We start from the raw sequence: 14320 nt of genomic DNA on the forward strand, positions 1-14320 counted from the left end.
GGCATAATAAGCAAAGCAAGGCTGTGTGAAGTAGTTCATGGATACTGGAGCCTAAAGATCAAGAGAACGTGAAGCTTAGAAGGTAGGCAGACTGAACTTACCCCAGAGGTGACTGGGGGACCATCAAAGATTTATTTGTTTATGTAGCAAAAGATACAAAGAATAATATAATAAACACTTATGTGCTTGTAACCTAACTAAAAGTATAAAATATTACAGATATATTTGGAACCTCCCATATACCTCTCCTCAATTCCATTACCATTTTTCCCTCATTGAGCTAGCCATTGTTCTGAAGTTGGCAATTATTATCCTCATGCATTTCTATTCCTTTATTATACAGGTAATGGCTCATCAAGCCAATATCTAGTATTGTTTTACTTATTTGTGAATGTTATATAAATGGAGTCATATTAGGTAATTCTTCCCAACTTGCTTTTTTCTCTGAACACTTTATGAGATTCATGTTGATACATGTTCACTCATTTTACTTACTTTCCAGTATCCCGTTGTATGAGTATATGGCAGTTTATCTGTTCTCCTGTGGATGCACATTTCATTGAAGCTTTTGAGTGGGATGACATGGGCAGATTTGTATTTTAGATATATCACTTAGGGTTCAGATGTGGAGGATAGACTTCAGAGATTGAGATTGGTATAGACCCGTGGTTTGCAAATGCTTTGGACTGAGGACCCCTTTATACTTTTTAATATTACTAAGGACCCAAAGGCTTTTATTGATGTGGTTTATATTCATCAATATTTACTACATTATAAGTTAAAACTGAGAAAAATTTAAAATATTTGTTTATTAATTCATTGGGAAATAAACTCATTACATGTTAGCATGAGTAATAATTTTTTTAAAGATTTATTTATTTATTAGAGAAAGCACGCAAGCAGGGGGAGTTCCAGGCAGAGGGAGAAGCAGGCTCCCCGCTGAGCAGGGAGCCTGATGTGGGACTCGATCCCAGGACTCTGGGATCATGAACTGAGCTGAAGGCAGATGCTTAACCTACTGAGCCACCCAGGCATCCCATGAGTAATAATTTTTATGAAAAATAACTATTTTCAAATCAAAAAATAGTGAGAAGAGTGACATTTACATTTTTGCAAACCTTTTTAATGTCTGGATTAATAGAAAATGACTGGATCCTCAAGTCTGCTTCTGCATGTTGTGATATCATGTTATTTACCCTCTGGAAAACTCCACTGTACACCTGTGAGAGAATGAGGGTGAAAAAGACAAATAACTTCTTAGTATCATCATGAGCATAGTTTTGACCTTGCATGTGCTCTCAAGGAGTCTCAGGGAGCCCCAGGATTCCCTGGACCATACCTGGAGAACTGCTGGTATAGAGGAGCTAGTTTGGAGGCTGTTGCAAGTAGCCTAGGGGACAGGTAATGGGGGATCTGAACCAAGGCATTGGTAGGATGGATGAATGGGGAAAGGGAGATGAATATGAGAGAGGTTTAAGAAGAAAAATTAGAAGGTCTCAGAAGGCAGTGTAGAGTCAAGGGCAAGGAAAATAATGGAGTTCCAACTAGGTGCATACTTCACAACCAACCTGTGAAGTAGATGTTTAGCTAGAAAATGGCAGACTTTGAACTTGGGTTTGTTCAACACAAAAACTTTGTTTTACCTAGAATAAGTTAGAAGGGAGAGACTTGGCAAGGAGGTGATGCCCTTCTAAGAGATGAGAGAGAAGATGGGCAAGTCAGCAAAGAGACTTGAAGTCAAGAGGAGGGAAGTAGAAGGAGTTTAATAACCCCATAAGTTGGTCCAGTTCAGGGTTATAATAGTGGCAGAATGGGTATTGGGAGAGTGGAGGAACTAGAACTTTCTGAGTCACTGCCAGGTTGGCTGCTCTAAGAAGTTGTGTTTGAGCTGAGTTGGGGCAGTGATGTCCAGAGGAAGTTAGGCCCTGCCAGCTATGATTTTGCCATGTTACACTGCAGGATGGATCCATGCTGTGCTGACCCCGGTGGACTGCCTTGCCTTTGGAGGGAACTTCTTACACAGCCTTAACATCGAAATGCAGCTCAAGTGAGTGCTAAAGCTGTTGTGATCCCAAGTTGGCCCTTCCCATCTGCTAGAGTCCTTGGGTTCTCCCCTTTAGTGAGGAGCGCAGCATAGAAGGAGGCGAGATGATCAGAAAGGAATAGATACTGGTTCCTGATAATGATCAGTGTGAGGATGAATACCTCTTCCTCACTTAGTCGTTTATGTGACTTTGGGCAAGTCATATAACCTTTGAGCTCAAATTTCCTAACCCACCAAGTTGGATTTTACAGGGTAATTGTGAGGATTAGAGATAATGGATGCACAGCATTCAGAACATACCCCATACATAGTAGGTGCTCAGTAAACAGGATCCTTGTTATCATCATTGTTGTTGTGCCTACTTCTTCTAGAGCATATGAGATTGAGAAGCGGCTGAGCACAGCAGACCTCTTCAAGTTTCCTAACTTTGAGACCATCTGTTGGTATGTGGGAAAGCACATCCTGGATATCTTTCGAGGTATGGATCCCTTTGCCAGCTGCCCCTTCTGCCCTGCTTCCCTGAGCATGTGCATGCATGTGTGTGTGTACATGCATATAACCATCACGTCAGTGAAGATACAGTACTGTTCCATCACCGCAGAGATCTCCCTAGTGCTACCCCTTTATAGTCTCACCCATTCTTTCCCCTTGCATTATCCATAACTTCTGGAAACCACTGATCTGTTTTCTATCTCTGTAATTTTGTCATTTCAAGAATGCCATAAATATGGAATCATATAGTGTATAAACTTTCGAGATTGGCTCTTTTACTAAGTACAATGTAAGGTAGAGCATGGATTTTAACTTTATTTAGCAAAGGTGGCTGAGAAAATTGAATTACAATGAAATTATCCCTATTTCCTGCTAATTAAAGTAACACTCAATCTGGACAATCTCAGAGTTTCCTGAATGTGCTTCCTCTGGGGTGGGGACAAGGCCCAGTGCTGACCATCCTGGCATCATCGTGTTGGTTCCCAGGTATCAGAACAGGTAGAAGCCAGCCTGCTGGGATTCCTCTTTTCTGGTGTGTTTTGAAATAGAGCAGCTGCCTTGCTCAGACCTGAGATTCTTCAAGGTAACTTGGCCATGAGGAATCAGTATTTGAGAGTTACAAAGAACCGCAGAGGCAGGGGTGTCTGGGTGGCTCGGTTGGGTTAAGCATCTGACTCTTAGTTTCAGCTCAGGCCGTGATCAGGCCATGATCTCAGGGTCATGACATCAAGCCCTGCATTGGCCTCCGTGCTCAGTGCGGAGTCTGCTTGAGATTCTCTCCCCTCCCTCCCTGCCTCCTCTGCTCCTCCCCCTGCTCACGTGTGCACACGTTTGCTCTCTCTCAAATAAATAAATAAATAAATAAATAAATAAATAAATAAAATGTAAAATGTAAAGAACCTCAGAGGCCAATGAGTACAGTCTCCTACCTCAGGCCTTTATTCTGCCACCTAGACAGGTTATCACTTAAGTGTTCAATCAGAGGCTAGATGACTAACCAATTATTACCTGTTCAGAACAGCTCAGTTCAGTAGAAAATTCTGTATTGAGCCAAAATCTGGCTATTTGTCCTAACCTCCTTCTGGAGTAACTCAGAATAAGGGCATTTATTAATGGTCCTTCAGGTCTGTGTAGGTGGCAGTCCAGGTCCTCCTGAGTGTGGTTGCATTTTGAAACCCAAGAAGCAGAGCACTTCCAGTGTGGTAGAAGAAACACAGGTCTCAGGTTCAGATAGACATAGCTTCAGTCTTGGCTTTGGCTCTTACTGGGTATGTGCCCTTGGTTAAGTGTCTTTGTCTCTCTGAGCCTCAGTTTCCTGAACTGTAAAGTGAAGATAATGATACTTGGTAGATATTAAATGTCTGGCATGTAGTAGGTACTCATTAAATGAACACTATTATAAGAACTGAGATCTGGAGTTGTGCTTAGAACCTTGAGTATTTTCTCTGGTTGCCTGAAAAAAAGTAACAATTCCTTCACTTCCCTGCGTGGCTTCATTGACCTTCACATTCCTCTTTCCCCCTTTAGGTTTGCGAGAGAACAGGAGGCACCCAGCATCCTACCTGGTCCATGGTGGCAAAGCTCTGAACTTGGCCTTTAGAGCCTGGACAAGGAAAGAAGTAAATATACATTTTTCTCTACTTCCTCTAGAGTTCTGCCCTCAATAGGGACTTGCTTTGGGTAGATGCTTTGGAGAGGTGGAAGAGACTGGGGAGGCTTGTGGGCTCCTGGATTATAATGAAGGACTAGGCTAGGACTCCTTGGATTACATTTTTAAACCTTTCTTTCTGATTATAAAAAGTAATACATGCTTACTCTAAAGAATTAAAAAAAATGCAGGAGAGTATAAGGAAGGAAAAACATCACCTGTAATTTTAACACTCAGAGGGAACTAACATTAACATTTGGGTATATTCTGGTCTTTTTTATATGCATTTAAGAAACATGATTGCTGTCACTCTGTACTTACAGTTTTGTATCTGAATTTGTTGGCTTATATTCATTTTCCTGTGTTCTCAAAGTTCTCCACAAACATTTAATAGTTAAGTGATATTCTTTTGCAGGGATGTGCCATCCTTACCTAACCACTTGTGTATCGTTGCTTCATTTATTTGGGGGGGGGTAGTTACAGAAAATCATGCAGTGACTGTCTGTTTGCACCAACCTTTGTCCCTCATCTCTTGATTGTTTCTTCAGGATACATTCCTAGAAGAGCAATTATTTGCTCAAAGTATATGAAAAAATTTAAGGCTCTTGATGTATACTGCCAAAATGGCTTTTTAGAAATAACACCAGTATCCATCTATCCAGTTGAATCTGAAACAGCTATAAAAGAGATTCAGGAAGTTTTCTCTGTACTGACTTGGAAAGATCTCCAGAATTTGTCAAGTAAAGGTGTACAACCATGTGTATAATATGCCACCTTATGTGTTAAAAGGTGGGGGGAAATCAAGAATTATTGAAGACACAATCTGGAGGGATGCAGAAGACAGTAATAAAGGTGGTTACCTGTGGGTGTGGGTTAATGGTACTGATGGCAGGGACAAACATATAGTGAGGCTTTTCGATATGTATCTTTTTATATTGTTCGATTTTTGAGCTATGTAAATGGATTACCTACTCAAAATGTTGACTTAAAAAAAACAATTTTAAGAAATGCAACAAAACAGAAGAAATATCAGTATACTCTCCTATGCTTTTGATATTCTTTATATAGACTTTTCCCCTGTGTACAGTGGCTTAAGGAGACCTTTCTGCCATTGTAGGCTTAATTTGTACAATCTCCCCATTTCCGTTGCCAACCTTCCCCCCAAGTCCCCTTGGACTTCATGTTTTGGGCCTTCTTTTCTCCCTGGACATACCTACACCTGGGACTTAGCCTAGCCTTCTGATTCTCCATATCCCTCAGGTGTGGCTTCCTTGGGTTTCATTTCTGACAGCCCCCCCACCCCATGAAGTGACTCTGTCCCAGGAAAAACAAAAGGATGGGGAGTCCTAATTATACTCATGCTCTGAGCCAGGATGGTCTCAAATAGCATGGCCAAAAGGAGCTGGAGAAGAGTAGAACACAGATCTGAGGAGCCCATTCTCATGGAAGTAGGCTTTTGTGAAGTGAAGATGACTTCCGTGGGAGGTACTTTCTCCCTTACCCTTCCAGAGCCCCTGGCAAGGAGGAGGGAGCTATTAAATTTATCCAGCTGGTTCACATGGGTTCGCATATCCCACCCCTATCCAGCCACCAAAATAGATTCCAGATGGCTTAAAAGAATTAAAGAAAAAAAAGACTGAGACCATGGGAAATAAGAAGGTAATGCTGAGGAAGTTTTATCAGTCCTCTGGATATAGAAGGGAAGTGAAAACTGGTAGAAGAAATCACAACGGAAAAGCTTGAGAGATCTGTCAGCATAAAGATGTAAATCTTGAGGACTCGAAAAGGTTGCAAACAAATTAAAAGAGAGACACCCGAGAGGTCTCAGCTTGGGTTGCTGTTGAGCTAGCTATGGACCTGTAGATGCTCAGCCCTGAGCTCTGTCCTCACAAGTGGAGAGGCTGGGGTTGTCCCCAGGGATCTCCTCCAGGTCCTTGACTTTTTGAGGGATATGGCCCAAGCCCACCACTGAGTTCCTCACACTCCTTGCCACTGTCCTTTATCAGATATAGGTTTTGCAAATATTTCCTCGCTGTCTCTGGTTTAACAGTGTTTTTCAAAGGGAAGTTTTTGTTTTTTATTAAGCCCAGTTTATCAGTTGTTTTTCTTTTAAGGCTCATGCTTTTTGTGTCCTCAGAAATCTTGGTCTAACCCGAGGTCACAAAGATTTTCTCCTTTGTTTTCTTCTAAAGGGGTTATAGTTTTAGATTTTACATTTCAGCCTTTGATCCATTTTGAATTTGTGTGTATGTGTGTGGGGGGGTACAAGATATGGATTGAGGGGTTTTTTTTTGCATATGGATATCCAACTGGTCTGGTACCAGTTGTTAAAAGAGACTACCCTTTCTCCATTGAATTACCTTGGTACCTTTGTCAAAAATCAGTTGTCCATTTATGTGTGTGTCTATTCCTCATGCCTTTTGTTTGACAGGCTCTGCCAGACCACGAGGATGAGATTCCGGAGACAGTGCGGACCGTACAGCTCATTAAAGATCTGGCTAGGGAGATCCGCCTGGTGGAAGTAAGAAGCAGGGGAGCAGGGGAGGCGTTTGGGAAGGGCTCAAGGCTCAAGTGGCAGGTCAGGCTTCTTCAGTTGGCTTGAGAGCTCAGGGGAAGGGTTGGGAAAACCCCCCACCAAGGACTCTATTTATTCATTTAAGTAATTATTATGTGCCTCGAGTGTGCCTCCCATTAGTCTAGGTGCTTATAATACAGAAATAATTCCTTGTCTGTGCACAAAGAACTCAGAATCTTATAGAGGACCCCGGGCAAAGTCCACTGCCTGAGCCTCAGTTTCCTTGTTTCTAAAGTGGGGATAATTATACCTACTCAGAGGTTGATAAAAGTAATACAGGCTGAGCATTAAGTGTAGTACTTGGCACATAGTAGGTGTTCAGTAAATTCGGATGGTGGGTCATGGTAGTGGTGGGTGGTGGAGGTCATAGTAGTAGCTGTTGGTATTAACCTTTTGACTCAGTCTCTGCATTCTACAAAATGACAGTTCTCCCAGGTTAAACGTGATTTCAAAGCCATGTTTCAACAGGTGGCTTATACCACAAGGCAGTAAGGTGTAGATGGTAAGAGACTCACAGAAACTTGGATTCTGGTTCCTGCTCCGTCACTTGCAAGCCTTTCAGAGCCTTAGTATCCTGATCTGTAAAGGGGGAATAACACCACCTTTTCAGAGTTTTGTTAGGCTCAAGGGCTAATGTATGTAGAGCCCCTCGCACAGTGCCTGGCAGAGTAAGTACTCAATAAATGTGAGCCATTGTTATTAATAGACTTTGCAGCAAAGAGAGAACTCGGTGTGGGCTGGTGAAGTAGCAGAGGCACCAGAGGAGACTTGAACTTAAGGAAGTTGAAACTCTCCTTTAGTTCAGGAGCTGTCAATTTCCATTTAGCATTCAGGATATAGGCACTAAGTCTATGCTGAAGGGTGGTCAGAGTGAGCGACTGGGAGGTTGGGCTTCTAGCCTCACCGCCTGCAGCATGTTTCACTGCCTACACCATTGCTTACATTGTCCACCTCCTACCTCCTTTTCCTCCATTCCCATCTGTCAGAATCCTTCAGAGTTTAGTTACAAGGCCTGCCTTTCCTCCAGCTCTTTCCACTTAAACGAATTTTGTATACACAAAACTTTGGGCTCATTAGAAAAGGACTTAGAGATGGATCATGTCTGGCCCTTGGCTTTCAAATGTTTTAAAGTGATGGAACCTTTTTTTTTTTTTCCGTCAAATGAGATCTTACCTGGAAGATCAGTATACAACTAATCAAAGCATGGCTGCTGTGAATAAGGTGAAGGCAAGAGGCTTCGACTTCCACATGTTCCTCTTGTTTGCCTTCCACCTACCTCCAGTCTTCAGGGCTCCTCCCAAGAAGTTCAAAGGAGCCACAGAGCATGTTTGAAAACCACCTTTCCAGTCTGCTCCTTTAATTTTGTAGCTGAGCAAACAGGGCCTCAGAGTAGTCAGACCACTTACCTGAGGTCGCAGAGCTAGCTAGTAGCAGAATTCGGACTAGACCCTCTCTCAAATGCAGTCCTTAGGGTTGGAACCACGCAGTTTAGTACTCAAGTATTTTCTGCCTCATGCCAGCTGCATTTGGAGTCTTTTCTCCAATGTTGACAGTAGTGCTGGGCTTTTTCTCTGCTCGTCTTCTCCTTACTTGTCAATGGCCGGGTAAAGAAATGCCACCCAGTAAATTCTTGATGATCGACTGATTGTGAAAAAACTAGGGTGCGCATCTAGATGTGGAGCATCTGTCAGCCACATCCATGGCAGTAGTGCCAGTGCCGTGAACGGACCTCTGCTTTTAGCATAGAGAGAACCCTTGAGTAAGCTCTAACCCCGTCATGTACTAATACTCTTGTAGGATATCTTCCAACAGAACGTTGGGAAGACGAGCAATATCTTTGGGCTGCAGAGGATCTTCCCAGCTGGCTCCATTCCCTTAACCAGGCCAGTCCATCCCACTTCAGTATCCATGTCCAGGCTGTCACTGCCCTCCAAAAGTGGTTCAAAGAAGAAAGGCCTGAAGCCCAAGGAACTCTTCAAGAAGGCAGAGCGAAAGGGCAAGGAGAGCTCAGCCTTGGGGCCTGCTGGCCAATTGAGCTATAATCTCATGGACCCATACAATCATCAGGCACTGAAGACAGGCTCTTCCCAGAAAGCAAAGGTGGGTGCTGGCCCATGGGTTCAGCCCAGTCCTTTCGGGTCCCTTGGAAGAGCAGGGTATCGAAAGGATTGTCCTGTCTTCCCACCTCCCTTAGGGCCCCTGGTGTTTGGCTACCAGTCCCACTCATATAACAGGCATTTATTGAGACCTTGTCTGTGCTGGGCACTGTGATAGGTGCTGTGAATGTAACCCTCAAGAGGCTGACAGGCTAGTGAGAAAGACAGGCATTAAAAACAAATGAGTGTAATGAGGTATTGAGGATGCCATATTCAAGGGTGTGTGTGGGACCCTCAGACACAGAGGGGGGATGAGTTTATGTGGGTAGGAGCAATGGTCAGGAGCTCTTCTCAGAAAGCATGACACTTGAGCTGAATCTTGAAATGCTGGATGGGAATGACATTTAAGAACATGGTGAATGAGTGTCAGGTTGGGGTCTTGAACAGGTCATTAAGAAAAGCCCTTCTCCAGGGCTCCACCTTGCTTCAAGACTGTGGTGCTCTCCATGGGCACATGAAGATGCTCTCCCCTCTTTTTAGGGAACATGTTTTGCAACATTGGTAGGTTTCCCCTGAGGTAGCTATATGTTCTTAACCTCCTATTCTTGTGATCATTTGGGGTGGGGGTGGGGAACAGTGTAGCAGGAGGCCTTGGTTCAGGTCATTTTAACAGTGAACTCAGCCGGTGAAACTGGAAGGAACTGGTCATCGTGATTCACATGGGAGTCCCAGACAGGTGACAACTGAGCCTCCTCCTTCTGCAGTTCAACATCACTGGTACCTGCCTGAATGACTCAGAGGATGACTCACCAGACTTGGACCTTGATGGGAATGAGGGCCCACTGGCCCTGTTGATGTCTAATGGCAGGTGAGGTGGGAAGAAGGAGCACAGAGATACTGGAACTGTCAGTGGCAACATGTCACTGAGACAGGGTGTAGAATTGGGACCTGGGGCTGAGACATGGGTGGGGGAGGGACTGTACTTCGGGAAATACCCAGATATTATCAGATATCATTGCTTAGTTCAGAGAACCATGGTAATGTTGGGGGAGAGGCCTGGAATCTAATTGGCAGTCTGAGAAAAGTCTTGTATAAGTTCTCGAAATTTCAGCAAGTCAGTGGGTCAGAACCACTGGCAGATATAAGAGGGAATATAGCATGCTGATTAAGAGCATTAGTTTTTTTAATATAGCTTTTGCTATTAGATTTTTAGGAATTTTGCAGAAATATTTGCACAGGTGTGTTAAGAGAAATATTCAGTGTTCACAGCATCATTGTAAGAGTAAGTAATTAGAAACGTGTTCGTAAGTGTTGGTTAAATGAATTATGGTACCTCTGTAGAACAGAATACCATGTAGCTGTTAAAGAGAATGGGTTTAATATCTGTTGGCATGGAAAGGTGTCCGGGATATATTCTTAAGTGAAAAAATCAGGTTACAAAATAATACCTAGTAATAGTTCTATTTTAATTTTTTAAGAAGTTGTGTGTGTGTATGCTTGTGTAGAAAAGTAGCATACAAGATTTCTTTATTTTTAATTTAACTTTTTTGAAGAGGTTTAAAATTTAATAGATGCAGTTTAAAATTGAAAAAGTATGCAACAATACAAGAGTGAAAAATTTTATTCCTGCCCCTCCCTGTTCCCCAGTTCCCCTCCCCACTGATAACCAGTGTCAATGATTTTCTTCTGGAGATAATCATACAGATTCATGCAAATAAATATATTCTTTATATATTTTGTACTTGTCACACCAAACTTATAAGAGTAGTTATCTCTGCAAAGTAGTATAAGGGAGCCAGGAGAGGAAATTTTCACTTCAATAGCATTTGAATTTTGTACAATGAGCATGTATTACTTTCTAACAGAAATAATAATTTCTGTAAAAATTCTGTAAAATTACTTTCTAACAGTAAAATAATTTCTAACAGAACATTTTCTAAAAGAATAAAATAAAAGTGTTCACAACAAAAAGTACGGGCTTGGGAATCAGACAATCCCAAGTTTGAGACCCAGCTCTGACACGAATTCACTGTGTGACCTTGGCAAGTTAATTAACCCTGCATCTCAGTGTCCCCATTATATCTCTTCTATAGATGAAGCTTTTACCCTAGGGTTGTTGGAGGACTAAATGAGATATGTCAAGCGCTTATCACAGGGCCTGGCACATAGTAAATGCTTAATCAATGGTAGCTCTTACAACTAAAATGTTGAAGATGAAAGGTGATAAGGGTAGTGGTGGTGATGATGGTATGGGTATAGCCAGAAGCTAAGTGGCAGGTGGTAGGGAGGCAGAGGAAGACAGTAAGTGTGATCGTCTGGACACTCAGAACACCAGATAGGAGCAGTCAAGAGCCAAGTAAAGTATGAACAGTATAGGAACACAAGCGCCAAGGATACCTTCATAGCCTTTTTGTGGGAAAAGGTCTTCAGATCCCAAGGGCAAGTATAGTAGGTCCACCTGGCTGGGAAATGAGGGAAAAGGGAGAGTGAGAGTAGGGCAGATTCTGAAAGCCGCAGAGCTATTCTTAGGGTTTGAGACCTAGTTACTAAACAATAATAGAAAGACTGTTGAGCACTGCGTTGGTCCATCGTAGGTCTCCTGGGGAGGAGAAAATTGAGAGTCCTAAGGGTCCAGCCTGTAATGGCTATGGAGGACATGATGAGATATTTTCCCCTTTCCCACTGGTCGTCTTTATGCTGCTTCTATTACCTCCTGCAGCTGCCAGAGACTGCTGTTATGTGAACCTAGAGAGACAAGATATAGAAATATTTACAGACAATATGATATTATGTCTGGGCTTTTCTCCAAAATTATCCAGTGTTTTTCAAGGACTGAGGGGTAGATGAAACAAGGTTGGCTATGTGTTGATAATTGCTGAAACTTAGCTGGGTGAAAGGTACATGAGAGTTAGTTATACTTTTATATTTTTGTCTGTGTTTGACATTTTTCATATTTAAAAGTTAATAAAAAATCAGTGTATAAATAGCTACCATTTATTGAGCTCCTGCTCTCCCTCAGACTTTATCTTAGCTGTTTAGTACACTATTTTATTTAGTCCTCACAACAACCCTGTAAGGTAAATGTTGTTATCCCTATTGTATTAATGTGGAAACTGAGGCCCAGAGAACTTAATTACAAGGTAAGCTACTGTTGGGCACTTGCCATGTGTTGGTCTCTGCATTAGCTCATTTAATCCTCCTAAAACCCTGTAGGTAGAAACAGGTCAATCATGGGGCGCCTGGGTGGCTCAGTCGTTAAGTGTCTGCCTTCGGCTCAGGGCGTGATCCCGGAGTTCTGGGATCGAGCCCCACGTCAGGCTCTTCCGCTGGGAGCCTGCTTCTTCCTCTCCCACTCCCCCTGCTTGTGTTCCCTCTCTCGCTGGCTGTCTCTATCTCTGTCAAATAAATAAAATCTTAAAAAAAAAAAAAGATTTAGAAACAGGTCAATCAAATGTCAGCCAATTTACTGAAAGCCAGTTCACCAAATGACTGTTAGCTGAATGTATGTATCAGGTATGCTGATTTACCAAAACTTGTTTCTTTTTTAAATATAAGGTTATTTCAGCAGTTTGTACTGGTTAATACTGTTTACCATATGTAATAGGATTACTTAAGCCTTTTTTTGGGTTTTCCCATTTCCTTTACATATTTTTAACAGCTTTTTTGAGGTATACTTTACATACCATACAATTAACCTGCTCTAAGTATACAATTAAATGACTTTTAGTAAATTTAAAGAACATGCAACTATCACCACAATCCAATTTTAGAACATTTCTATCACCCCAAGAAGATCCCTCATACTTATATTTAGTCCTTTGGTTCTCTTCCCCAGGCCCAAGCAATCACTAATCTACTTTCTGTCTCTGTAGATTTGCCTTTTCTAGGCATATCATACAAATGGAATAATATAGCATGTGGTCTTCTATGTCTGGCTTCTTTCACTTAGCATAATGTTTTTGAGGTTCATCAACGATGTAGGGTGTATCATTAATTGGTTCCTTTTATTTCTGAATAGTACACCATTGTATGGATATACCACACTTTGTTTATCCATTAACTAGTTGACAGTTACTTGGATTGATTCCACTTTTTGGCTATTGTGGATAGTGGTGCTATGACCATTTGTGTGCAAGTTTTTGTATGGCCGTATGTTTCTGTTTCTCACTTAGGAGTAAAAATTTTGGGTCACATGGTAACTTTATGTTTAACTCTTTGAGAAACTGCCAAAATTTATTCTGAAATGTCTGTACCACTTTACATTCCCACCCGCAATATACTGGCTAACAATTGTTATTGTCTGTCTTTTTTGTTATGGCCATTCTAATGGGTATTAAGTGGTATCTCGTTGTGGTTTGCATTTGCATTTCCTTAGTAACTAATGATACTGAGCACCTTTTTGTGTGATTATTGGCCATTTGTATATCATCTTTAGAGAAATGTCTATTCAGATCTTTTGCTCATTTTTAAATTGGCTTGTTTGTCTTATTATTGAGTTCTAACAGTTAAATATTCTGGATACGAATCCTTTCCCAAGTAAATGATTTGCAAATATTTCCTCCCAGTCTTTGGCTTGTCTTTTCATTTTCTTCCTGGTGTCTTTTGAAGCACAAATGTTTTGAATTTTACCTAATCCCAGGTCATAAAGATAGTTTCCTATATTTTTTTCTAGAAGTTTTATAGTTTTAGCTTTTACATTTAGATCTAGGATCCATTTTGAGTAAATTTTTGTGTGTGATGTAAGAATCCACGTTCAGTTTTTTGCATGTGACATCCAGTTATCTCCGCACCATTTGTTGAAAAGACCATCCTTTCCCCACTGAATTGCCTTAGCATCTTTGGCAGAAATCAATTGACCGTGAACTAAAGGATTGGTTCTAGACTCACAGCTGTGTTCCATTGATGTATATATTTATCCTTTTGCTAATATCACACTACTTTGACTACTGTTACTTTTTAGTAAATTTTGAAATTGAGCAGATAAGTCCTCCAACTTTGTTCTTTTTCAAAATATTTTAGGCCATATTAAGTCCTTTGTATGCCTATATACATTTTTGTATCAGCTTATTAATTTCTATAAAAGAAATTAGCTGGATTTTGATAGGGATTGCGTTGAATCTATAGACCAATTTGGGGGGAATTGCCATCTTAACAATATTGAATATGACTGTCTTTATGCTCTCCTTCTCTTTCTTTTTAGTACCAAGAGGGTAAAGAGCTTATCCAAGTCTCGGCGAGCCAAGCTCACAAAGAAGGCAGACAAGGCTAGGCTGGTGGCTGAACAGGTGATGGAGGATGAATTTGACTTGGATTCAGATGATGAACTGCAGATTGACGAGAGATTGGGAAAGGAGAAGGCTACCCTGATAATAAGACCAAGTGTGTACCTGTTCTTTCTTGTTCCTTGCCTGCCCATTTCACATTTGTTTTGGGTCCTTTTGATAGGCCAAAGGCCTTAGGCCTGA

General features: G+C 41.5%; 1 protein-coding gene across 2 annotated transcripts in view; it reads left to right on the forward strand.

The window, feature by feature from the left end:
* Positions 1-14320, forward strand: part of PHF8 (PHD finger protein 8) — a 105277-nt gene that overhangs the window by 35856 nt on the left and 55101 nt on the right. Inside the window, exons 9-15 of one of the 2 annotated variants that reach the window (XM_008710832.2) lie at positions 1960-2047; positions 2416-2522; positions 4064-4155; positions 6616-6705; positions 8557-8859; positions 9620-9723; positions 14056-14234. In XM_008710832.2, the coding sequence (XP_008709054.2) occupies positions 1960-2047; positions 2416-2522; positions 4064-4155; positions 6616-6705; positions 8557-8859; positions 9620-9723; positions 14056-14234 (963 nt within the window). The remainder of the gene's footprint in view (positions 1-1959; positions 2048-2415; positions 2523-4063; positions 4156-6615; positions 6706-8556; positions 8860-9619; positions 9724-14055; positions 14235-14320) is intronic. The other variant, XM_008710833.2, reaches the window with a different exon arrangement.

The sequence above is a fragment of the Ursus maritimus genome (assembly GCF_017311325.1).
Source record: "Ursus maritimus isolate PB19 chromosome X unlocalized genomic scaffold, ASM1731132v1 scaffold_X1, whole genome shotgun sequence".
Classification (NCBI taxonomy): Eukaryota; Metazoa; Chordata; class Mammalia; order Carnivora; family Ursidae; genus Ursus; species Ursus maritimus.